The sequence below is a fragment of the Culex pipiens genome, chromosome 1 (genome assembly GCF_016801865.2).
Source record: "Culex pipiens pallens isolate TS chromosome 1, TS_CPP_V2, whole genome shotgun sequence".
NCBI lineage: Eukaryota > Metazoa > Arthropoda > Insecta > Diptera > Culicidae > Culex > Culex pipiens.
The window spans coordinates 101,239,558-101,266,444 of record NC_068937.1 but is presented as its reverse complement, the minus strand read 5'-3'; the positions used below and the strand labels follow the sequence as shown (position 1 = coordinate 101,266,444).

General features: G+C 39.2%; 2 protein-coding genes across 2 annotated transcripts in view; one reads left to right on the top strand and one right to left on the bottom strand.

The window, feature by feature from the left end:
- Window positions 1-26,887, bottom strand: part of LOC120424769 (uncharacterized) — a 426,898-nt gene that overhangs the window by 99,887 nt on the left and 300,124 nt on the right. Inside the window, exons 7-9 of the mRNA XM_052706009.1 lie at window positions 6,994-7,041; window positions 1,826-2,230; window positions 1,586-1,713 (exon numbers count right to left, since the gene is read on the bottom strand). Coding sequence (XP_052561969.1) covers window positions 1,586-1,713; window positions 1,826-2,230; window positions 6,994-7,041 — 581 coding nt within the window. The remainder of the gene's footprint in view (window positions 1-1,585; window positions 1,714-1,825; window positions 2,231-6,993; window positions 7,042-26,887) is intronic.
- LOC120424768 (myosin-11-like) lies at window positions 22,457-26,836 on the top strand. The gene is made up of 2 exons (XM_039588973.2): window positions 22,457-25,018; window positions 25,106-26,836. Exons 1-2 carry the CDS (start codon window positions 23,183-23,185, stop codon window positions 26,834-26,836), a joined length of 3,567 nt encoding a protein of 1,188 aa, XP_039444907.1. The 5' UTR covers window positions 22,457-23,182.

The following is a 26,887-nucleotide window of genomic DNA, read 5'->3' as shown; positions in this document are numbered from 1 at the left end:
AATCATCTTGATTTTATTTATTATATGTATTATATTTGTTTCATTTATTATTTTTACAAAACTACATGCTTATTATATAATACACTGAAGACTCACATTTACACGTACAAACTTCCAAATCATTTAATACATTACGCATTCAACCATTTTCATCGGCCCGATGAAATTCCCCTACCCCCATTCCAAACCTCCCAAAAATATTCCGTTCACTTTTAAAAGTCGCATGGGTTCCCTGCACTTTTGCCACTAGTGAACAACAAAAACATCCCCTCCCAAATCCCCACGGGACTGTATGGGCGTAGCCTTGGAGCACAGTGTGGAAATTTACGTTCTTAGATATTTTTGGATGTACCGGGCAGCAATCAAATTGTCTAAGAATATTGAATTGACCATTGTGGCACCCCCTACAGCGTGGTGCAGACCCGTTATGCTATGCTATTATGCTATGCTATGCTATGCTATTTAAGTATTCCTAATAAACACAATTTTTTCTAAATGTTCTGACTGAAGACCAGAACTAAGGGACACAAATTTTTAGTAAAATATGTACCAGTCTTATCAGTTTTAAAAATTAAGTTTGAAATTTGATGTATTGTTAAGCTTTAGGTTTTTTAAAATTTTCGTTGTGCATGGCAATTTGAAAAATAAATTTCTTCAGTTTCTGCTTGGACTTTAATTATATATTTTTTTTAATTTGTTTAGAAAATGACTTTTTATAGACAGTTTTCGATTTGCAATATTTTTTTTGGGTAAGAAATGCCTTTTATTTGAAGTTCTGGAAAAATCGGGAAATCGGAAATAGGATTCCAGTGGCCACCCTGTTGAAGCATTTTTAACAATTTTGATATTTTCTTCAGAAACTGGAACTTTGCTTAACATTGCATAAATTGAGGCTATTTCAATTAAAAGTTTAAGCAACTACAGTCCTGCAAGCGTCCCTATCACGGACTTCAAGATGCAATAAGTATTGTAAGGATACGTACTAAGTGAAATCAAAAGGCAGGTTTAGTGATTTTATATGCTCTATTACGGACTTCAAGACGTATTAAAGCTCTTCAGGTTTTTGTTTATAAATTTGAACTAAATTCAACGGTAAGTATTCCAGCTTTGCAGAACGTTCAAACAAAACTCGGTAAGTACCATTCTGTTAACCCTGTCAATTCTGTCAAGTTCTAGCTTGCGCAAAGTGTGCAATTTTCCAGAAACAGGAGCGCTGTCATTATGTGTGTGGCTGGCTACTCTCCTGTTTCACGTCGAAATTGCAGCCTTTGCGACAGTCACTTCTAGCTGTGTGCGGTCCGGCCGGCCAGCTCATCTGCATTGCAGATATACAACAGTGAACCTTCCGACAGCTATAAATTACTGGACACACTATGCACTCCCTAGTCGTGGTCTCAAATTAAATTATCACCCTTGGATCCCTTTTGCTAGGCCGCCGCCAAAGCCTGCAGGGCTGGCCTCATGCCAGCCAGCCCGTCTAGCGCAGAGGTTCCCACCAGACAAAGAAGGAAGGGGACGTCGTCTTGGAAGAAATCATTCACCCACGATCTAAGGAAGAGTGGAGTGGAAATGCAAATGCGCTCACCTGTCCTGGAGCACCACGATCTTCTCCTTGCCGCTGCCGAGCCACGAGTCGATGTGCTTGCACAGTTCGCACAGCTTCTCCAGGCTGATGCTGGCGATGCACGACTCCAGGTCGAATATCCGGTAGTTCTGGAAAACGCGGAGGAGACGGGGAGGGGTTAGATTAGTAGCCGATAAGATGACCCAAGGCGGTCCTGGGACTGATTGAGTGATTGGAGCGCAATTAATCCCCGAAACCTACCCTCTCGTGCTTCTGTTCCAGCATTTCGATCAGTTCGCGTTCGTGCTCGTCCACGAACCCGGGACTACTACCGCCGGGAGTCGTCGTCGGCTGTGGAGTGGTTGACCCGTTGCGGTACCTGTGCCGCCGGGCCGGCAGTATCGATGCCAGTATCCGTTCGGTCACATAACTCAACCGGAGTGAACCGTCCGGACCTGTTGCGTTGCCGTTGCCGTTCCATGAAGGTGATTGATGGAGGCCGTTGTTGTTGTTGTGATGGTGCTGGTGCGCCGATGAGTAATTATGGTAATGATTGCCGTTATTATTATTTACATGGCTCAGGCTGGAGGCCGGCCGGGACTGTTGGAGGTGTGGCGATTGGTACTGGTGCTGCTGCTGCTGATTCTGGAGCGCATGGAGCGGGAGCTGTGGAAGAAGAGATATTGTGTAATTTAGTTGGAGGCTCAAGTTTGTTGCATCTTCATAAACTTGATCAGTGTCAACGATTTCCAATCAAATCTTCAAATTTTCAAGTCTCCAAATCCTATCCCAAAAATACTGGAAATCCTCAAGAAACCTGTTACAGCTGTTCACGTCCTCCTTCAAGAAGCGCGCCAATTGGCCAAAACAAAAACAAAACAAAATTGAGGCGAATTTATTTGATCAACCTTAAATTGCTCACATCCTCCAGCCGAAGAAACTGACTCCCAAGTCCGACGCAAGAAACATTCGGCAGTGGTGAATAATTTCAGGGGACGGAATTGCGGAACGACGACGGCGGCGTCATCTGCGACGACCCATCCGCGCAGGGAAATGAAATGAAGGCAAATAATTACGGCGCGAGACCGTTGACCTCCGGAGGAACCTGTTTGTCTTGGGGTCAGTTGTACCTGAACGCAATTTGGGTGGTGTTGAGTTGAACATTTCGCATTCTCTATTACGGACGTCAAGGTGTACTTAAGCTTGCGAGGTTTTCGGACAGTTTGCAATAAAGTATAAGGTAAGTACCATAGGTTTTTTACCTGTTCCAGTGAGATCCGGTGTGAGTTTGGTGAGTACTACTCTGTCAATTCTTCTAATTCTGTCTGATTAGCCAAATCTCAACCGTTGACGCTTCGTAAAAAGCACTAAGGTGTAAGTCTAGGCTTAAAATAACTTAGTGAGAGAACTAACTTAATGTTATATTTGAAAGTGAATTCAAGTGTTTTACCGGGGAATCGGACTCAAAAATTCAGCCTCTCTATTACGGACTTCAAGTTGTACAAAAGCTCGTGTGGTTTCAGGCCAATTTGAACTAAATTATACGGTAAGTACATTCAAACTTGTGCATGTTCCAGTGAGATTCAGTATTTTGGTAAGTATTATCTGTCAGTTTTGTCAATCTAGTCAAGGCTCAACCTTTTGAATTTCATAGAAAGCACAATCGTGTGAGTCTGGGATATTTACAAAAAAAAGTACCTTTCATTGAAAAATCAACTTTATGTTCAAGCAGAAGGTTGTTATTCATTTAAGTTTAAGTATTTGTACCAGGGCTCTGTAGTCGTAGTCGCGTCTCTATTACGAACTTCAAGGAGTAATTAAGCCTGGTGAGGGTTTTGGAAAATTTAAATTTTACTCCATTAAAAAAACGGTTAAGTTTCCTGCATGCTTCAGTGGGATCCGTTTTTTCTTAAGTATTAATCTGTCAATTCTGTACAGGTGGTGTTGATTTCGGTAAACTTTGTAAATAACACAAAAAAAAGTTGAATTTAGAAGGTTGAAAATTTGGTTTGTTCATTACTACCTGTTTTTGTGTAATTTCACACTTAAATTTACACTTAAATTTACACCTTTACATTTCAATTTTATTCTGTGCAAGGCACGTCTTTGCACTTTGAAAGTGTGCTTTTTGCCGAGCTACCGTGACCGTGAGGTTACGGGTTTTGCCTTGCAAGCGGAAGGTCGGCTGTGGAGTGGTTGACCCGTTGCGCGATGTTGAACTTGTTTTTGTTTTTTAAGAAAAGCAATAGAAACGAACACCACCAAACCTTGTCTTTTGGTTTTGAGGGTACCTATCCGTTATTGAAAAAGTTGCCCTTAAACCAAAAAAAAAATTGTTGCAATAAAAAAAAACTAGTTGATTTTTTTTTAATAATGCAAATCAAAAATGAACATTTTAAAGGAACAATAACGTAACTTTTGATCCAAATACATTTTTTTAAATAACCTAGAGAAATTTAACCAGCAAACTTTTAGGCCGTACTCAAAAATTTGAAAGATTGGTTTGCAAATAAACCGAAAGTTCTAGAAGTTCTGTACATAACATTTAACTAATATTCAAAATATGATTAAACATTCCCAAACCTACTAAAAAGTAAAAAATGTTTCATATTTAATCTTCAAATAATTTGCTTTTTGCCAAATTTTAAAACGAATTAGTACGTTGCAATTTTTTAAAGCACCCTTTTTTTGTCATTGTTAATTGGACAGCAGGTTGCCTCTTAAAGTTTCAATTTTGAGAAAAATGAATTATTATCGTTATTTTTTTCACTTGCGATAACTCGGAAACTATTGGTTCGACTTCGATGTTAAACATGAAACTTTTGTGAAAATTTCCGCTCTTTTTTTATGAATAAATATAATTTCAAAATTCAAAAATCTCGAACGGCCTTTGAAAATGTCAAATATAAGTGTTTTAGTCCATAACCATTTGATCACTTTAGCAAAAATCTGACAGTCTGTATTTATTGATTTTTGAATATTTTGATATTTTTTAAGAAAATAAAAAAAAAACTTTTTTGGACTATATATTTTTTATATTAAAAAACAAAAATAAAGAGGTTTTGAAGAATTAAATTGGAATTAAAAAAATAAGTTTAATTTTGTTCCCTGACTTTCCCAGGTCAAATAAAAATTTTGACAATTTCAGGTTTTCCCTGACTTTCCCAGAAATAGACACCACATAAAAAAAAGTGTCCTGTAAATTTTACTACAGTTTACCAAGAATGTATTCAGCCTCTCTATTACGGACTTCAAGGTGTACTTCAGCTCGTGAAAAATGATATAACATGAGCTATTTTTGTCCGGTAAGTACGTTCCCTGCATGTCCCGGTGAGATGCTGTGTTTTGGTAAGTATTTTTCTGTTATCCTGTCATTTCTGTCACGATGCACTTTCATGTATAGAGAAACCTTTTTTTTTAAATGATGCTTTACGTTTTTCTGATTTGTCGGTATCTCTTGAACAACGCAACATTTTTGCAATCTTTTACAAGCAATTTATAGGTTTTGTTCAGATCTACTTGATGATCAATCAGAAAATTAAAATTTTCGACAACAGGAGAAGTTCTAACCAGAGTCGGATTCGAAACATATTCAAGATCCGATATCAATCGCAAGAACCATCGCCAAGAGATGGAATTACAAACTGCTAAATCGGTCACGTCCCCCCTTCTTTCGAGGATTCCCTCTCAAAATACCGAACGGACATCCGCGCAGGTCACGTTGGGACCTCCCAAAGTGTGTGGAGAATTTGATCGGCCGGGCCCCAAATCGTGACTTTTTCGAGAGAGAGAGGGAAGACCCGCATAAATCATGACATTCGAGAAGCTTGGCCCCAAATTGCCCGTTGAGGTGTGTCTTCCGAAATTGGCGGCCGGGGTCTTCCCACATGTTTAAATGTAAATCGAGTTGAACGATTGTGCTGCCATCTAATGATGACATTAGGCATAATGATGGGATCGGCGCGCGATATAAATCTCCGACCTCATACGTTACCGATCGCTATGATTAGACCTTAAACCGTGGCAAATGGCAAATTACAGACTCCGCCACTTCCAGCAACGGCCCGGGACGGATTCGGACTCGAATGACACTAATCGACGTAATCGTGTGGACTGTCGTTCTTCAAGGTGTCTCCGGAATGGTCATTTCCTCGGTTCGCTTTTAATTAAGAAACGTGTCGCGTCCCTTTTGCCACCATTTCTTGCATAATTAATGAACTAATCAATGCCAACAGTACGCGCGGACCTTAAACCGAGTCACAGGTGACGCTCAATTAGCATGCGGCGCGGGAACATTTCAGCGAAAGTCGCAATACAGTCACCGCAGGTCCAAGTTGGCGTTGAGTTATTATGTTACGATTGTGCATCTCATTAGCCGGCGTCCCGGAGGGAGGCGATCACGTCTTCCGTGGATCACGACGCAAGGCCTACTAGGCCGCGTGAAGATGGTAGATTCCCGGGAAGTGGAGAAATTATGACAACCGCCGTGGTTGGTTAAGTGACCGAGTCGCTTCTGTCAGTGGTGACCGAAGACGTGTTGATGATGAGGCCCATTAAGTCATGATCTGTTGTGTCGCGCGGGAAACTGATGGGTTCATTCGTGGCCGGAGTGAAGGTTGGTCGTGGATTGCGAGGGAATTCAAGGGCAAAACAGCTACTCTATTACGGACTTCAAAGTGTACTTAAGCTCAAGAATTTGCCGGAAAGTACGTTATTTTTCCTTAATTTCCGATTCCGATGCCTTGGTAAGTATTTATTTGCCAATCCTATCAAGATAGTTTCCAGTATGAGAATAATTTAGCCAAGACACAAACCTTCTGCAATTATATGCACTATCAAAAGCTTGAAGGTGTGAGTCTTGGATAATGCCGCAAAAATTACCTATTTTGGAATACCAACTCCAAGAAAAGAAACAATTTCGATTGCTGTTGATACTACAGCTGTTGGAATTGGAATTCAGCTTCTCTATTACGGACTTCGATGAGTACTTAAGCTCGGTAAACATGCTGCACTTTGAACTGCAAATTCTGAGTAAGTACGTAATGTTTCCTGCATGTTCCAGTAATAACCGGTTTCCAGGTAAGTTTTGTTCTGTCTACCCTGTCAATTCTGTCAAAAGTATTTTTCCTCTATTAAGGGTGCACAGCAACGAAGGAAGTTGTTGTCTTCTTATTCCAAAATTGTCTAACTTACGAACCCAATCCTGCAACAACGGGATTGTAAAATTTGTCAAACTTTGTTGTAAATCACTTTGTGGACAGTACTTTAGGGGATGAATAAAAAAATATTTCAATAGTACCCGTAATTTTGAAGATATTAAAATGTCTGTATCAAAAATCTGGGTGCAAAAGCTCTGGTTGATGTGCACCGTTAATATAGAATAAATTAAATTGTGTAAAAATAGAAACGCTAAGACCTGAATCACTTACCGAGTTGTACTTGTTGATGACCTGCTGTTGTTCATCTTCATGGTTTTTCTAAAAAAAAAAAAATGAGAAAAGGACAGAAAATGTATTAGTTGCTTTCAAAATCATAGAGTCAAAATACAAATTAGACACAAATCAAGTAAAACTCATAGCGTGGAATTTGAACACCTCAAATCAAGCAAGCATGGTACAAATAAATAAAGATGATTTTTTTCGGAATTTCTACTCTAAAACACACCAAAATGACATCAATTTCTCGCCACCCGAAACTCGATTTGTTAATTCATGGCCATTAGCGGAAGGCTACCGCCACGCCACTAAAACTTTGATCGATTCCATAAAGTCCTAAAGGGGCCACTAAACTCTGATATCGCAGAAAAATCAACTTTTACAATCGATTCCTTTTTGGATCAGAAGGCGTTTTCGAACTTTAAAAGCGTTTCGGCGTGAGCCGAAATAATAAACTTCCAAAAACTGCTCGAGAAAATAAAACTTTAAAAAACATCCAGAGATAAAACATCGTGACAACACGCTCATTTCCAGGGCCCCAAGATAAAACGCCAATAAAACTTATTCCATATATGCGGGGACTGACCGCCGGACAGGTAGATTCCGTGAAAATAAAATCAGAACCTGAACGAAAACGACAGATAAATTGAACCATCGCATCGGAATGGGAAAAAATAAGGTTTACGACCACTTTCAGAGACCAAAAATCTGAGGGTGGAAAAAAGAGTCTTAAGACCATCAAAAGATGCACGAACACGCGGTCGCGGAAGATTTATGGTTCAAAACGAGGTATTACTTAAATTTTTGTTTTACGACTCAAATTGGCGCTTATTTTGCATACATTATTTCGTTAATTTGAGTGCGTGGCCGATTTGCTTGATTTTCGGCTTTACTTCTGTGTCGAAATTATTCTTTAAACAAAAAAAACGCAAGAGTCGTTGGCGTCGGCGAAGAACTTTGAAATTAGTTTCACCAGCCAAAAATTGAAAACGAAAAAGAATAATGAATCATAATTGGGAAGCCGCGGCGCGAATCCCTTGAAGCGATCTTGTTTTGCGTGTTTTTTTCCACCAGACCCAGACCTTATATTTTTATTAACTTGTTAGGCACGTTTTGACTGCAATGAAATGAACACTTAGAGGAAAAAGAGAGGGATGCAATTGAATCCCTCTTTTAAAAGCCATTTGGAGCAATCCCAGCAAAGTGAACTTGCAAGTGGCTCACGTGCCGCACTAAGGGCGTCGTAGACTTCAAACAAATTGCGGGGATTTCGTGAGATGGTCACGCTGGATGCTGTTTGAGAGGAAAATGAATAAATTCTATTTTTTTCTATTTTGGAACTAATTAAATTAAGCAACCAATAGAACATCTGTTGGCCGGCTATGAAATTATGAGAAAACACAATCTGAGTCATTTTACTTTAATCCACCCACTGATAATATATATCTTTGATTTAATTTCGCGATGAAATTTTGATTCGATTTCTCAGTTACTAAGAAAATCTAATTTGGTCAAGCTGGTTTTGTTGGATTTTTCATTTAATGAAAATCTATTGTTATTTCGGGAAAGTTTGACAGCTCCATATATATTTTTTGTTCAGTAAAAAACCAAGTGAAAATTAAGGTAGTGCTGTCTTCAGTGGGTATAAACTGAAATCAAACACCAGAAAAAAGGTAAAAAGGTAAAAAAATACAGTTTGAAGTTAAAAAGATTGGATAAGATCAGTTCATTTAGGTTGATTTTTCATATCAATTTCTGGAAACAAATTTTAATGAAAAAAAACAAATTTTAAATTTCCAAGCTCATTTTTTTTATTACTGTAAAAAAATGCAAAATAACAGAGAATTTATGATTTTTTTATTTTTCTTTGAATTTCCCGGGAAACGGGAAAAATATTTTTGGAATCCCGGGAATTCCCGGGATCCCGGGATATTTTTTAAACAGTAAGAAAATCTAAGTTTTCATTATATTTGTTATGTTTTCAAGCATAAAATCATAGAATTAGCTCAATCATATAAATTGCTGATAATCTACACTACAATCTATACAAGGACGACAGTTTTTAAAAAGCCTATATGAAATTAAAATAAGTTTTTTGTTCTTTGTTGTGCTTTGGATTTTAAATGAACAACAATGTGATTCTAATTAAATAAACTTAAAAAACTTCATCATCCCGGTACGAGAATCGAACTTACGACCTCTGGATTGGAAATCCAGAACGCCGCTTGTCGAAACCCATCCCCTACCGGTCAGTATTCCCAGTGAGCATATTTACTCTTTTAAGGGATCTGACTTTGCTGAGCCAGACAGGAATCGAACCCATCACCTTCCGCTTACAAAGCGAAACCCGTAACCGCACGGCCACAGAAGCTCGGCAAATACGCATATATTTCTTTTTTATTTGACATGATCAGAAAAGCTTGAAAAATTTCTTTGAAAATATCTTTGAAAAACAAGAGGCGACAACAAATTAAATGACACCAACCAATGTAAAATTTAAGATAAGTTTTGAATTTCATGTTTTACATAATAAAAATGTATGCAACAAGTGGCAAAAAGAAATTTTTTTCAGCACGAGTCGTACATTTATCGGATGAATCTCGATTACTTTTTCAAAAGGTCCTATGTACATAGGAAACTCTTGGCGCATTTGTTGTTTTGAAAAAGTTATCTAGAAATACTACAAGTGCTGGAAAAATCAAGTTTTACAACAAGGTGCTTACAACATCTTTTGCAATCCCGAATAAACGCCTTTCGAATGAATATTTTGCAAACATCCATGTGTTAAATAAATTCATCGTTAAAATTAAAAAATAATTTGAAAATTTTACTTATTGATACAAGTGCTAAAATGTTTAATTTTCACAAAAAAACATTTGCAAAAAAACATATTTTACAAATTATTTTTAAGTTACTACCGCCAACTAGGAAAAAACAGTCTAAATAGGTAAGGAGATTTTAGAACAATAAATTAAAAAATCGGTGTTCTGTGAAATTGTTTTGTTCTGTCTTAATTCGTTTCATTTGTCCTGATTTGCCCCACATACCAGTGCTTGATGAAACATAATTTGATTTGATTTTTTTCAACTTTTAAATCATAAATATAAGTAGAAATATCAATCTTTTTCAATTCAATTCAATTCGGTTTTATTGGTGAATAATCAAGATACAATAAGTTCTTTTGTGATACATAACAGAGTTTTGGAGTTCCTTTCAGCTGTGTGTTACATCAAATCCATTTTGGAACAATTATTACTAGTAAATAAAGGTGTCACCAAGAGTAAGGAAAAATAAGAAAAAAAAACTTACTAAAATTGCAAGGGAAAGGGGATAGAAATAGAGAAAGCTTAAAACTAGATCACAGTTTTTTATCCTTTATAGATGTGCTTGATCATCAGCTCCCCAAGGGCCAGGAATTGCTCCGCCTTGTTACGGCAGGTCCGAAACCGCGTCATCATCTCCCCTGCGAGAGCAAAGAACTCTGGCAGGGTAAAGAGATCTTCCCTGGTAACTTCTTGCTGGGCCGCATTGCCGCTACCGGCAGCGACCACGCTGGCGAACAATCGCCCCCATCCAGGAGGGAACGCTGAGTTGTCCGCTGGAACCGTACGATGACCAGCTGCCGGCACGGTTACGCTCGTACTTCGCTGAGGAGGGTGGGATGCTGCTGCTTTCTTCTTCCTCTTTTCCTGCTCCTCGAGGTAGCTTTTCCGTGCGCTGCATCCACGGTAGTTGCTGGTATGGTTACCTCCGCAGTTTGCGCACTTGATGCGTGCCTTGGTTTGCTCTGCCTTTTCCCCCAAGTCCGCCTTGCACGGCAGTGCACACGCCTCAGAGAGGTGTGTTTCACCGCACTTCACACAGCGGGGCGGGAGGTTGCAGTTCCGTGAGCCGTGGCCGAATTTCTGGCAACGGTGGCATTGTGCTGCGTCCGACGGGTTCTTTGAGTAGAACCGCCAGTTTACCCAAAACCCGTCCAACGCCTTAGTTCGCCGCAGGTCTTGAATCTTGACGGTGCCGCGGTCGAAGTACAACAGGTACAGTGTGTGTGTACCTGTGACTGTTGTCTTCCGCGAGAGGACTTTTATGTCACGCGGTGTTATACCGGCACCCGAGAGGTCCTTCTTGAGGTCGGAGATCGGGCGGTCTTGGTACCCCTGCAAGACGACCTTAACAGCTGTCTTCTGCACGGGGTCGAATGTGTAGAACTTAAAGTTTTTACACTTCAATTTCTCCACAACCAGGTCGAAGTTCTTGTTGTCAAATGTGTAGACTTGCACTGACGACTTACTGATTTTCAGACAATATCCGAGGCCTTTTAGCAACTCGTCAACATCGTCCACCAACGCGTCCAAAACAAAAATTGGAGGTGGTCTACGTTCCTTTGGAGAATTGTTCGTTTTTGGCGTCGGCACTTTTTTCCGTGCACGACGATCGTCGTCGTCGTCGTCGTCGGTAGTGCTGCTACCGTCGGTGTTGTTTTCTTCGTCGTCGCTCAGCATCTGGAACTCGTTCCTGATGGGAATGTTGGCGGATGTTGACGTGTTGGTCGTGGCACCGGAAGTACCTGAACGGGTTCGCACTGGTGATCTCGGAACATATCCGGGATGAAGTAACTTTTTGTCGATGCCTTCTGCGCTCACGCTCCCCTGCGCGATGGCGGTCGACACGGCGTTGGTTTGTTTACCTTTTTGCACACGGCCGGTAGACGAACTTCGCGGGTTTTTCGAGGCCGCACTCGAACTGCCACGGCCACGGCCGGCCTTTGGCATGCTGGAGAAGCAAACTCGCGGGTAATCACAATCAAATACGGCGAAAAAATCCGAAAAAAAACGATAGAGCACTGAGCACTTGACTGCTGCTTGCTCTCGTGCGTACACGGAGGTCATATCAATCTTTTAAAAATATAAATTCAATTCAAAATCAAATATGAAATCTTTAAAGCGCTAGGCAGATCGATAAACTAAAATTTAAACAGTTTGCCCTAATAAACTAAATTAATGCTGATATATGCCGAATACAAATTATAATGCTATATATTTCCACAACCAAATCAGAATTTCCAGACCAAAATTTGTTTTTTTTTTCGGGAATTCCCGGGACAAATTATCAAAAATCCCGGGATTCGGGAATTCCCGGTTCTGGAAAAATCCTGGGATTTTTGTCCCGTGAATTCCCGGGATGGACGCACTTATTAAAAATTCTAAAAAAATATGCATAAAAAACGTTATAAAAATATTCCTAATCGTTCATTATGTATATTATGTCCGAGTTCAGACTATTTCTAACATTTGTTTTGTATATTAACTCACGCTTGAATTATTTAAAAACTCACACCAATATTTCTTAAATAAAGAATATTTATTTGAATGGTACAAAAATGAGTTTAAATTTAAAATAATATATAATAATCTATTTTAGGAACAGTTCTGTCTTTTCTCATAAAACTTGAAGAACTGCTTTTGTTTAAAAGAATTGATAAACTCATAAAAATATTATCCAAGCATGACCACATTATTTTCAAAGGAATTTAAAAATGTTTTAGGCAACGATCATCAGAGGAAAAAATCAGAAGGAAACATGGCTTTCCTCTATCGCGCATGAAAGATCGGTAAAGTGAAGCTCAAAAAATCATCATCTGGATTCATCGACTACTACACTTGCTGGTGTAACATCGCACGTCGAAAAATGACTTGTCAGTTTTCGTAGCCGAACAATATTTGTAAACAAAGCGAAATCAATTAGATTCACCAAAAATCTTCAACTGATTGATACTCTCCAAAAAGCTCGGGATCGATTTTTTTTGCGTGTTTCGCCTTCTCCCTCTTTTGCGGATGAAGAAAGGTCGCAAGCGAAAAAAATTGTTTTACGATTTTTCCATCCCTGGTTTCAAAAAATCCTAATTCTTTATGAAAATCTAATCATGTTTAGAATGGAAGGATAAACTTGCACACATTTTACTGTAATTAGAACATATTAGACATATTATATGTTTTTTTTACGCTTTTTTAAAGAACAGCTCATTTTTAAACTAATTAACACGATACGAAAAACGATAAAATTGTTTTCAAATAGTATTTTGATATGATTTAATTAAGAGTTTTTCTCATTTTCTTACTTTCAACTTTTTGTCCTTCGACCTTATGTCTTTCGACTTTTTGTCTTGCATCCGAAAAATTGAAAATAATCACCAATTATCTACAACAGGGGTGCCCAACCTTTTGGCCCTGCGGGCCAGATCTGATTTTTCTGAAGCAGTGACGGGCCGGAACCAATGTTTGATAAAAAATTTAAAAAGTAAACATTTTTTTCATAAAATTATTCTTATAGGTTCTTTTCATGTAATCAAATGAATAAACTAGTGTTGAAAATAAGAATCAAAACATTGAAAAATGTGTTTATTTCTTTTATTTTCATTTAGTTTTTTTTTTCATTTATTGTTATTGGTTTTGTAGATTGCTATTCAATACCTTGATATAATTAATTTAAAAATTAGTAAAAAAAAGGCAAAAATATTCAAATTTAACTGGTCGTTGCAAGTTTTTTTTGAAAGCTTGATTGCCAACACAACCATGTATAAAAGAAATCAATGAGGCTTGACAAAAACTATCTAAACGAAATTTGGATCCAAATAATTTGGATCCAAGCGTAATGAAACAAAAAAAAAAGTTTTTGCGTTGTTGTTCACCTTTATTGAAATATATTTTATAAAACATTTTAAAAGATTTTAAACAAACAAATTTTAAAACGTGTAGAAAAATATATATTGAGTAGTTTTCATGTTTAGTTCATTGAACTTCTTTAAACTATCGAAGTTTATGAAAAATATACTGAAGAACGTGTCATATATTCAATGCTCCCAGATTTATTGACTCATTTTAACATTTCAATATTTTAAAAATATTTGCAGCTATTTTTTCTTCGGTCTTAATAATTTGCTTTTAAAAAGTTTTTTTTTTCAAACACGAGTTTATCACTGAAAAGATGTTCTGAAAAAAACGATATTTGAATTTTAAAATCAATTTTAATCAAGTACCTAAAAAAAGAAAAACTTCAGTTTTATTTCACATTCTCACGAAATGGATAATTTTATTTTTTTAAGCCATTTTTCAGTTAATTGATTAATTCTGAAGTCATCAATATAAAAATGATAAGAATTAAATTCAAACATGAATAATGTTAGATTTTGAAACAAAAATCTTTGAAAATACAAAGGCAAAATCCAAATAATACGTTAAATTAGTAACATTTTATAGCAAAAAAAAAAAAACAAATAAAATCCAAAATTTTTCACGTTAAATTTTTGCTTGCGTGAATATTTAATCTCATGCTTATTTTTTAATTTAAACACTCAGTTTATTTATTGAATATTTCATGAACAGTCCATGAACAGGGCCGGTCATAGAACATTTTTGAAATGCCGTCGCGGGCCGGATGAAATGGCTTCACGAGCCGGATCCGGCCCGCGGGCCGGACGTTGGGCAGGCCTGATATAGAGGAAACTTTGCTAAGCAGGCTTACAATACGGACATATACCCTTTTTTGAATAACCTATTTATGTCATATTTTCAGCATCATTTTTTTCAATTCTTAAGGAATGAGGAATTCAGGTGTCAAATGATGATTATTTGCTGCTAAATGCTTTTGAAAAACAGTTTAAAAAAATAGCAAAACGAATCTCAATAATTAACAGGCAACACTAGCAATAAACAACAACGAAATTTTTAGTTAATGGTGGCACTGCTATAAATCAAGTGTAAAGTGTAAACAATCAGTCTATCCTGCTCACGTCAGTTGATGTTCACAACAGGATACACTGATTGTTTACACTTTGTCTTTGACCCATTTACAGTGTTTTGCTAGAAATCTTCTGTTTATAACACAGTGTCAGCTCACAATTTTTTATAACATCCACCATTATGGCAAATCCGCTTGCATGCAAGATAACACAAAGCAAAACAAAAGCATTTGTACACAGTGGGTGTGTGTGTGTTTATGTGTGGTATCGATGAAAAAGAGGAAAACAACAAACATACATTCTCTAGGAAAAAGGACGCATGAAGCACGGTGAAAGCAACCCGATGGAGGAACGTCGTTATCGAGCAACGTGGTGCATTTGGATCGCTAGCCTCATCGTGGTGGGCATCGTACATTACGTGTGTCAATCTGTGTTCTGGCAAGTCGGTGTGTCCTCTTCCTTCCTTTTATTGCATTCTAAACCCCCCCTCGTTCTGCAGGTTATGTCACACGACCACGTGATATGTGTCAATGAAGTTTGTTGGTGTTTTTTTTTCTCGATGAGATTACCTCATCTATTGCTTGGCAGTTACTCCTACACTCGTTTAGTACCGTTTTGTGTGTTTTTGGTTTTAGTCAGTCTCACTTTCCGTTTTTGTTAGAAGGCACAACACTTTTGCTTGTTTTCTGTTTTGATGTTTTCACATTAGAACTATCATTTTTGCGCTCTGTTTATGATTCTTTTGTTTCCGTTTTGTTAGTTTCCTACCGTCGAAACCCATTAAACTTGACTAGAAAAGAAAACCGGCTTGTTAAAACAATTACCTTTAGCGTGTAAGTCTGGCTTGCAACAAATGCCTAATAATTTACTTGGAAACTCATCAACCAATCATCATCATCATCATGATCGGCGGCTGTTGAGGCTGAAATGGACGCGCACGGTCATCGTCGTTTGCGTGGACGACCTGCCGTTACGACGCGGGTCAGCCGTAAAACGAGCGGGCAAAATTAGAATTGGATATGGTTGTGGAAGACAACTGTTTTTGTTTTGACTTTTCTAGTCTAGCTTGGCTTGACAGATTGGGTCAGTTTTTAGTAGTTTTAGCTTTTTTTTTGTATTTTCAATTATTTAATTATTTCTCATCAGACGTCATTTTTTTTTTGTTTTTTTATCCAACATTCGCAAATAATAATAATAGCTTTTCCTACTGACCAATAGATGTGCACGCAAGTTTTCTGTTCAACTCAACTTTTGACTGTTGTTTCGTTTAGTCATGCTCTTTTTGTTTGAAAGTGCCAAATGTTTTCAGGCAAACATCTCGATCTCGATTACACCATGTTCAAATCCGCAGACGAAATTCCAATCCGTCTCTGCGAACACACAGTTTTTATTCCAAATCTCCAAAATCATGCCCCGGCAGCCCATTTATCTTCACGTCTCAATCGCAAATTCGAAAAGACACATCGTTCCCCACAAAACAACACAAAAACATATTTTTACCAGCGGATTCAAATCCCCGATTTCGGTTTCGTGTGTGCCCCTCCATGTGTGTCTTTCCAGACCAGATTCATGTCAAATCCCCCCACTTCTCCTCCTTACTTTTAAGGGTTTAGATGAGATAGAGATTAGAGAAAAATGGCCCCACAAAACGAGAGACTTTCCGTCGCGGCGGCACTGCTTTTTCATTGCCTTTTTCAGGACATCGGCCAAATTTCGATTTCCCACCATCGACCAGAGAGCACATATCAATGAATAAGCCTCCCCTCCCATTGGCTACTCTACATATGTGCGTTGTGATACGATCTGCGTTTTGATTTAACGGTCGACATTCTTCGGAATGTTAACAACGGCCGGCGTCGACTTTTCGGCACTTTTGGTCACTCTGAAATGGTGGTTTGAATGAGTTTATAAGCTGCTGGAAAGGATTCAAAAAGAGGGCAGACTTTTTGGCAGCACTTGGAAACTGTCTCTTGCAGAAAAATCATTCGAACTCACTGATTTCTCTAATGAGAATAAGTCTTTACTACTCAACGATAGATGTCGCTAAAGTGACTAGTCAAACTTGCGTGCAAGTTCTAATTTAAGCTTCTTGATTTAAAGTCGTACGTTGCATCAAAGTTTTTCGAGATTCCCATTAAAATAAATACCGTAAAACGGGGTGACTTTGATAGGTTTGAGATTTTCCGCAAAATGAAAAGTACAAATTAAATACGTACGGAATGCTATGGAATCATACTGACCATGGTAGAGAAGTGTTCAAAGTACTTCAAGACGAAATTTCATAAAATTTTGAAAAGTTTAAAAAGTTAGTTAACTATTACTAAGAAAATGTTGATGATTAGCATAATTTTAATCTTCTCAAATTTTCATGATTTTCTCAATGAACATGATTTCGAATCGGAAAACAGAATGCAATTTCGGATTCTTTGGACAATTTTCCACTAGGAGAAGGTAAAATGTTTTTGTAAATAATAAATACAATGTGTTTTTGAAAAAACAACTTTTGATTTTGTTTTTTTTCTTTTGCTTCGAATTCAGTTTAAAATGCAATTTGAATCGATAATTTTATAAACAATACAAGTTTTCACGAATTCTGGGCAAAATTGAGAGTTTTAACAATTTTACCTTAAGTTTAAATATTTTTTGTTAAAAAGCTTATAAACTTAGTTTACTTAATATAAAAATTGTTTTTTCCTTAACAATGTATCAGCTACTTTAGTCATGGTTCATTTGCCATAACAATAAAATTTGAGCACCTTAAATCTGATTTTAACAAGAAAAACTATGACTATCAAAGTCACCCCGGAATTCAAAATAAGAATTTTCATCGCAACTAATTTTTGAACACCATTGACATTTTTTTTTTCAAAAATAATTCATGGACCTTGTGTGGCCTACCCCAATACTTGTTTTAAAAATAATAATCTTGAGAAAACGTTAACAGTTGGATAATATTCCAAAAATAAATTTAAATCCTTTCAATGTCGCCCCGGTTTAAGGTACCGTAAAATAAATATATGGAAAAGATACTCAGAGAACATAAAACATAAATAATTCGCACTGTTAATCATTAAAGTTGTCTCATATAATCACATGGAAAACTAGGCACAATCTAACCGACGATAACTCGTTTAAAGTAACTCCTTAAGATGAACTTATTCAAACAAATTATTCTCAGACTTTGAAAACTTTTACTGAAAACATCAATATATTCGATAACGTAGCAAATTGAAAACTTATAGTTCTTAAAATGTTCTTTTTCTAGAGGGCTAAAAATTTATGAAATACGCTTTTTTTTAATTTTGTATTGTACAATTTCAGTTTTTTATGTAATATACTAAAAATGCCACAAAATACAGTTTTATATTGTTTAAGAAAATACTAAAATTTCATCAAATACAGTATTTTTTATAAATTTTTTTTATAAAATTTCATTTTTTGCAATGTGGGTATAGAATAGTTTCGCATTGTATTATAATTTTATGTCTTAAATAATGATTGTATCGTAAATTATCAAAACTGTAGCCTTAAAAAAACTAAGTTTACAATAAAAAAAATGTATTCCTCTTAAAAAATTTAGTGCAGTAAAAAATTATACCAAATTTCGCATCGTTTGAGACCGATATTGCAAGTTATAAAAATTTACGAAAACTAAATATTGTAAAAAAAATGTATTTTCCACCAAAAGTTAATATATCCACACCATGAAAATTTATGCAAGACTTGGCGTCGTTTGATATTGTAGTCAAGATATTTTTTTGTTTTAAATATATTTGAAAAAAATTAATGGTTTCGCAGTGAATTTTATTTGTTTGGTCTGAAATACTGTTTTCATAGCAAATTATTAAAACTGTAGCCTTAAACCCAAAGTTTAGATTTCAAAATTGTATTCCTCCAAACAAAATTCTACTGCAATAAAAATCAACACAAAATTTCGCGTCGTTTGAGACCGATATTGCAAGTTATAAAAATTTACGAAAACTAAATATTGTAAAAAAACGTACTTTCCCCCAAAAGTCATGAAAATCTTAGCATAGTTTGGTGTCGTTCGATATTGTAGTTTAGGTATGTTTTGTTTTAAATATTTTCTAAGAAAAAAGTGAAAAAAATCACATTGATAACTAAATTTAAATCAGTTTTCGTTGGTTATCGCCGATAGAATTATCGTAATTCAATAACGTGACTTCAATTGTAAAAAATAAGATACCTATTTTGTGAAAGTTTCAAAATTTTGTGCTACCATAAAAATCAAAGTTATGACATCCATGCAGTTTGGTAACCATTTTGCAAATATTAACGTTTTTTTCTTTCAAGAATTTCGAAAAATGCAAAAAATAATTTTATTCAAAAATCAAAATTGGTTAAATGAACCAGAAGAAATCTGAATTCTTTTCGAAAATTTAGCATTTTGTATTATTTTGAATTAAAAAAATATGAAAATTTATCCAAAGTTGGCATTATGAAATTAACGGTGCACATCAATCAGAGCTTTTGCACCCAGATTTTTTTTACAGACATTTTAGTATGTGTAGGGATTGAGCAGTGTCATCCTATGGAAAAGAGCATATCCAATATCAACAACTATTAAACTCCATATAAGTAGAGCAATTCTCTACAAAATCGGCCGATTTCGACCATTTTAATTATTTGTATTTTTTGAAAGAAGCTATTTTGTGTCATTGGTTCATCCATACAAGTCTCCATACAATTTTGGCAGTTGTCCATACAAAAATGGTACGTAAATATTTAAACAGCTGTAACTTTTGAGTGAATTTTCTGATCAATTTGGTGTCTTCGGCAAAGTTGTAGGTATTGTTAAGGACTATTGAGAAAAAATAGGTATACGGAAAAAAATTGCTGATTTTTTAATTAACATTTTTTCACAAAAACTCAATTTCCCAAAATAAGTAATTTTTGATTTTCGAGATTTTTTTATATGTTTTAGGGGACAAAAACCCGCATATTTTGAGCTATAGAGAAGTGTGATCAAAAAATCTGCCGCCGAGTTATGATTTTTTGAAAAAATAGTGATTTTTGGAAAAAATCGAAATTTTACACCATAAAAAATTTGACCTCAATTTCTATGTATAATTGAATTTGCAATCGAAAAGTACTTTACAGATTTTGTGATAAAGGGCACCGTTTTCAAGATATAGCCACCGAAAGTTTTATTTTAACGAAATATTTGCAGTTTTTCGTTTTTTAAAAATAGTGACTATGAGTGACCATTTCTGAAAATATTTTTCTTCAGAAAATTTGCTATGAAATTGTCTAAGAGACATTGAAGATAGGATTTTTCAAAAATATTTATACAGGACAGAATGGTTTTCTCCATTTTTCCTTTGAAGAACTAGCGCGATTCGCTCTTTCAACAAACGAAACTCGCAACAAACGAAATTCGCTCTTTCAACATATTGCATGCAATTGCTGTATTGTATGCAAGAAGGCCGACCGCCCTAATTTTCCATACAAACGTAATTTTCGTAAATTTTTGTTGGCTATAGTGCTCTTTCATTAAATTTGTCACTCTCATATTCCTGCAATTAGCACACCCAACTGTCCTAATCTCACTGACCTATTTTCGCATCATTTAATTACTATTCTTTTGTTTTAAAGTTATCACATTTGTCTTATGTTATTCTTTTTACAAGTTTGTTATCACGTGTGATTTTTTTACATGTCTTTTTTATTTTCCTTCTTTATTACACTTTTCTTCTTATTCACTAAATAGATCTGATTGTTTCTGTAACACCAACTTCCTCTTCTTTTTACACGCTTCAGCTCTCAACAAGCAAAGAAGGCTTATTTACAGGCCACATTTTTGCTACACTGCAACAATTGATTACACCAGCTGGGCGCTTGGAAGTAACGGAGCAAACCTAACAAAACAAAAGTGTTTCGCGATGCGTCGCGCAATTATCACTTAATTATCACGTCGTTTTACATTATTAATCCAATTTCGCTGCAGCAGTTCATCTACTCCTAGGCTTGTAATGGTGTTGGTGGTGGTGGTGATGGCGCTGCCGTCACGATGACATCCCACCACCGAGCAGGGATGCTGCAGATGCGAGCTTCTGCATTGCTGGTGATGCAGGCCGCAGTGATTGCAGCAGCAACAGCAGCAAGAAGGATGGTGGTGGAGACGACGTTGCAGAGTTTTACTGCAGCAGATCAAAAGCGAGAAAGTGGCCCCCATTTTGGGGCCGGTTACACGCTAAACGGTGGAGGGACACACACGCACAAATGAAAGTTCGATTTAAATCTGTTTTAGAAAAGATTTGCTCAATTTGAATAAGATTTCCCTACTCAACACGAGATGTCGCTAAAAAGAAAGTTTGATCTTGCATGCAAGTTTCTCTTTTCAGTTTGCCACTAGATGTCGTTAACCCTCTACGTCCCTTCACGTTTCAAGTTCACCACATTGAACTCCTAAATCTCTGAGACACGACCAGATGAACCGTCACGCACGAAAATTTAAGACGCCGAGTAGAATTCCTTCTCGTAAACACAACCGAAAGAGCAACACTCTGTGTCATATTTCATAATTAGCGTCCAGATTCCCCGACAAACGGATCCAACGAAAATAAATCGCTTTCCGTCGACGTCTCAACCGTTCTCTCTTTCTCTTTAGTCTAGCGTAGATTTTTTTCAGTGTGTTTGTGCGCTAAATGGTTTACGACTACTTGGATTGAACTAGCGACTTTTCCAGGTTCTTCAATGCACTGTTCCGGTCGTTAATCCTTCCGGTGCGGTCATTTCTCAAGGATACCGCAGTTTGCTTCAAACTTCAAGGACAGACACCTTCCAAGGACGTTGGATATCCACTTCGCTTATGAATAATTTCGGATCACAGAAACTTTCCACGAAATTCTCGTAATTTATGACCCGCAGACGTCTCAGTAGCCTACGATTACCGGAACTGCGGCCCATCCGGCAACCCCAACCCCTTACCGAAGACCGAAACCGCGGACGAACGTGGTGCGCTAAGTAACACCGCCGGAACGGGACTGGCTGACGACCTTCCGGCACGACCAAACGGAACCCCGCATCGCGGCCCGGAGCAGGACACCGCAACGCGCGTTGTCTCCCTCTGGCCAACGCACTGTTGTCAAGCTGTAAATGCGTCTGGCACAGTGTCCAGCGAAAATGTGGGGACGCCTCGCTCGCGACGCCTCCAGCTGTCAAAATTGGTTTTAAGATGGCGTCTTTAAATCTGTTTCAACATTCCTAACCTTAAAATTTCACCAAATATTCCTCAAAATGTCCCCATTTTGACACACCCTGTGCGCGGTCCCGAGCCGAAGTGCGTCGTCCTCGAACGCCGCGGCTGCGGCCGGATTCTGCGCAGATCGGAGTGCCGACAAACCTAACCTCATTTCCTTGGGGGGGAAATGTCACCAGCGCCCCAAAACAGAGCATTTGCGGCGGCGCGCGGCATTCGTTCGTCGTGAAGACGCGACAGAGATGGATGTCATCGGGATGCATCCAAGCGTGCCCTGCAAATGTCAGCTGTTGTTTTGGCGGCCAAAGTGAGGGAGGAATGGTGGGCGGGGATAATAGGGAAGAGGAAATTCAAGGGCAACGGCGAAGGCCAAACAGATGATGAAAACGGCTGCGATGGTATTTGTGATGTAAACAAACTCTCGAGTGCGGGTGCCTTGCAGCTTTCGAGGTTGTGTTAGTTCAGGTTAAATAGCGCGGTGAAGAGGCACGTGGCGTTACGAGGCGTTACGTGTCAGTTTAAAGCGAGTTTCGGTGCTCTAAAAGTTGTTTACTTTCCTATTGTAATTGTTAGCAATCAGAAACTTGATTTGACAGCTGTACAAAACATCTAGCAAAACAAATAATTCGACCAATGGCGAAGTGTAAACAAAGAGTATCCCGCTCGTTCCTATTGTAAACATCAACTGACGTGAGCAAGATAGTCTATTCGTTTACATTTCGACATTGGCCCATTTTCATTGTTTTGTTTGATATAACTTTATCTTATTTACCTGTTGCTTTCAGATTCAAGATAAATCAACATTGAGGTAACGTCTCTCGCTAACTGTCAAAGTTCAATAACATATGTTTGGGAACATTCTTCAAAAAATCGCAAATTCCTATTTGAAATTACTCAAAACAAAATGTGAACTTTCAAAATTCCAACTGTCAAATTATGTGGGAAATTTGCTAGGTTTTTCTTGTTTGAATAAGTTTTTCTAGTTGGATCTGGGTTGGTTTGACGTTTATGTCAAGATAATGTTTACGTCGTAAAAAATCAACTGAGTTTGACTGTTGTTAGGTAAAGTTATTATTTAAATTTACTTTTGATTTTGTTTACCTATTTTAGTTTTGTCTCGGTATAACTTGTTACTTTGTTGACATCTGGTGTATCATACGAAGAGAAACAACAGCTTATAAACATTAAAATTTGAGAAGAGACTGCATCAACATTCCAAAAAAATGCAGCAACCGGAAGACCAGCACCAAATCAAGGAGATCGAGCAGCAGCTGCTGCAGCTGCAGAGTGCGTTCCAGCTGCTGAACGACAAGAACCACCAGCTATCGAGCCAGCTGGTGACACTTCGCCACAAGAAGGTCAAACGGGAAGCCGGCGACGATGATCCGTACGAGGCAAAGTTCACCCCGTTCGATACCAAACGGATCAAGGCGGAGTTCGGCCGACCCGAGCGGAACGTCAAGGCGGAAACGCTGGAAACCATCGTCCTGGACGACGATGACGACTCGCGAGACCACGATGACTCGATGAAGAAGCTGAACGATTCGAGGAGTGCCATCGAACCGGTAAGCTACGAGTCGACGGGCTCGGAACTCGCGCAAGTCACCGACGAGTTCAAGAAGCTAGTGAACAAGCTGGACACGGTTCAGCGCCGGCAGCACGCTGGAGATCAGGAGCTAGGCCTGCAGCTTCAGCACGAGCGAAGTCAGAACAAGCTGCTGGAGCAGCAGGTTCAGGACTTGACCGAGGAGAACCTTCGGCTGATGGTGGAGCAAACGAACGTGAAGACGCAGCTGGGTGAGCACGAAAAGCAGATCGAGCGATTGAAGCAGGAGCTGACGGGGTTGTACGCGGAGAAGACCCAGCAGATGAGCTTGTGGCAAGCCGATAAATCAAGTTTTGAGACACAGAACACCGAATTGAATCTGCAGCTGCAGCGGAAGATTAGTGACAGTGAGGAAGTACGGAGTCAGAATCAGGTTCTGGAGCAACAGTTACAGGAGTGCAGATCGCAGCTGACAGCTACGGAGAATCGTTTGACTGAATACGAAAACCAGATCGTTAGGTTAAATGAGGAGTTGGCGGTGTTACGGACGGACAAGCAACAGCAAATCCTCTCAATAGAAGAGGAAAAGGTCAAGCTGGAAACCATGGGCAAACGGTTGACGGGGTATGAAGCAGACATCACAAGACTGAATGAAGAACTTGTGCAACTAAACGCAGACAAGAATCATCAGCTAAGTCTTTGGGAAGAGGAAAGGACCAACTTGGAAAACAGAAACACGAACCTTCAAAGTCACCTGCAGAAGAAGATTGACGAAGATCAACAACTGCTGAACGAACAGAATCAGACGTTGGAAGTCCTGAAGCAGCAACTACAAGCAATGACCACCGATAATGAACGCTTGAAGGTTGATCAGGAAAGCGTTCGGTCTGAACTGGTATCCGCGGAGAATCGAGCGATGGAGTGCGAGAAACAGATCCAGCGACTGAATCAAGAGTTGGCGGAGCAAGTCACCGATAAGAACCAACAGACGACCGCTTGGGAGCAGGAAAAATCAAGTTTGGAGTCGGCGATCAAGTATCTGCAACAGCAGTTGCAGCTGAAGGACGGGGACAACGGAGAGATCAACAAACTTTTGTTCGAGGAGCGAAATCAGAAGAAGATTGTGGAGCAGCAATTGCAGGTGATCAGCGAGGAAAAGGAGCAACTCAGGTCTCAACTCGAAACTACACAGAATAATCTAAGCGAGCATGAAAAGCTAATCGAAAGTCTTAAACAAGAGCTAGTGGAACTCGTTGACACCAAGAATCAACAGGCAAACCTGTGGAAAGAGGAAACAACAAACTTGGAAGCAAAGAACCAAGAGTTACTGCTCCAACTACAAGGAGCAGACGAAGAGAATCGTGCCACCAAGCAACAACTACAAGATTTGACCGACGAGAATGACCATTTGAAGGATGAACAGCAGAACACCAAGTCTCAACTGGCGATCGCTGAAGAAACCGTGCAGGAGCATGCGGAACAAATCAACCGGCTGGAACAGGAGCTAGAAGAGGTACTTGCTGAAAACAATCAACAGATTAGCTTGTGGGAGCAGATGAAGACATGTCTGGAGGATAAGATTGACGATTTACGTGTTCAGTTGCAGAAGAAGGACGCCCACTGCGCGGAGCTGAGCCATCTTTTGGAGGAGGAGCGGAAACAGAGGAGCACTTTGGAGCAGCAACTGCAAAGCATGCAGGAGGAGAGGGAAGAACTGAAATCTCAACTAGCGACCACCAAGATCACCGTGGAGGAACACGCGGCACGCATCGCGCGACTGGAGCAGGAGTTGGAGGAGCTGGGCGCCGACAAGGACCAAACGATGCACCTGTGGGAGGAGGAGAAGTCGGTGCTGGAGACAACCGGTCAGGAGCTGCACCTGCAGCTGCAATCGAAGCTGGCCGAGATTGGAGACATGGGCGAGCTGCTGCTCGTCGAGCGCAAGCAAAACAAGGACCTGGAGCAGCAACTGCTGGCGATGAGCGAGGATACCATTGCGATGGAGAAGCGAATGACGGATTTCGAGTTTCAGATTAAAGCGCTGGAGCAGGAGCAGGAGGAGGCACGGGTGGACAAGGAACAGAAGATGAGTTTGTGGGAAGAGGAGAAGGCTAAGCTGGAGGGGAAAATCAACGAACTGCTTCTACAAATGGAGGGGAAGTGTGGTGACAACAAAGAGTTAGCTGATCTGCTTCAGGAAGAGAAGACCAGGAGCGGTGACTTGGATCAGCAACTGCTTAGCACGAATGAGAAGCTGGAACAGCTGAAGACTCAGCTTGAGGGTGCTGAGACAAGACTGATGGAGCAAGAGGAAAACATCAAGAAGCTAGAGCAGCAGTTGGCTGAGCTAAATGCTGATAAAGAACAAGCAACAAACTTATGGAACGAGGAAAGGTCCAACTTGGAGACTAAGAACGAGGAACTGGAACATCAACTGAAGCAGAAGGACAACGACAACGGAGAGCTGAACGAGTTGCTACTGGTGGAGCGCAACCAGAACAAAGCCCAAGGGCAGCATCTGATAGTCATGACGGAGGAGAAGGAGGAACTCAAATCACTACTGGTAACGATGGAAAACAGTATGACACAGTACGAAACTCAAATCAAGGAGCTGAAACATGAAATGGCAGAGTTTGTCGCAGAAAGGAATCAACAGACGAGCTTGTGGATAGAGGAGAAAGCAGCTTTAGAAATCAACAACAAGGAACTTCAGCAGCAGCTACAAAAGAAAGACGCTGACAACAAGGAGTTGAGCAAGCTTTTCCTGGAAGAGCAACACAACAGCAAGGACTTGGCGCAGCAACTACTTGTGTTGAGCGAGGACAAGGTCGAGCTGAACTCCAGAGTGGCCACCCAAAGAAGCAGACTGCTGGAACATGAGGAACACATCAAGCGACTGGAGCACGAGATGTCGGAACTGCTCGCCGACAAGAGTCAGCAGCTGAGCGCATGTTTAGCGGAGAAGGCCGACTTGGAGGGCAAAACCAAGCAGCTGGACGAGCAACTGCAGAAGAAGGACGAGGAGATGAAGGACTTGAGCGAGCTGCTGCTGGAGGAACGCAACCACAACATTGACCTGGAGCAGCAGCTGCAGGACGCGGGTAAGGCGAATGAGAACGCGAAGACGCTGCTGAAGGGCGCGGAGAAGAGTTTGGCGAAGCAGGAGAAGAAGGTCAAGCAGCTGAAGCAGGAACTGGAGGATCTGCAAGTGGACAAGAACCAACAGGCGGAGGTTTCCCGGGTGGAGAAGGAGGGGTTGGAGTGCAAGAACAAGGAGATGCACGGCATGATGAGACGGCTTAAGGATCTCGTTCGCAATGTTGATGTGTGAGGTGGGGGAATTCCAGGAAATAGGTAGAGCATATGTAAACAACAAGGATAA

What these genes read in the sequence shown, in the direction of transcription:
- LOC120424768 (XM_039588973.2), top strand. Translation starts at nt 23,183, where the DNA reads ATGCAGCAACCGGAAGACCAGCACCAAATCAAGGAGATCGAGCAGCAG. An exon ending in TGGAACAGGAGCTAGAAGAG is followed by an intron (nt 25,019 to 25,105) that starts GTACTTGCTGAA and finishes TTACGTGTTCAG; the next exon opens with TTGCAGAAGAAGGACGCCCA.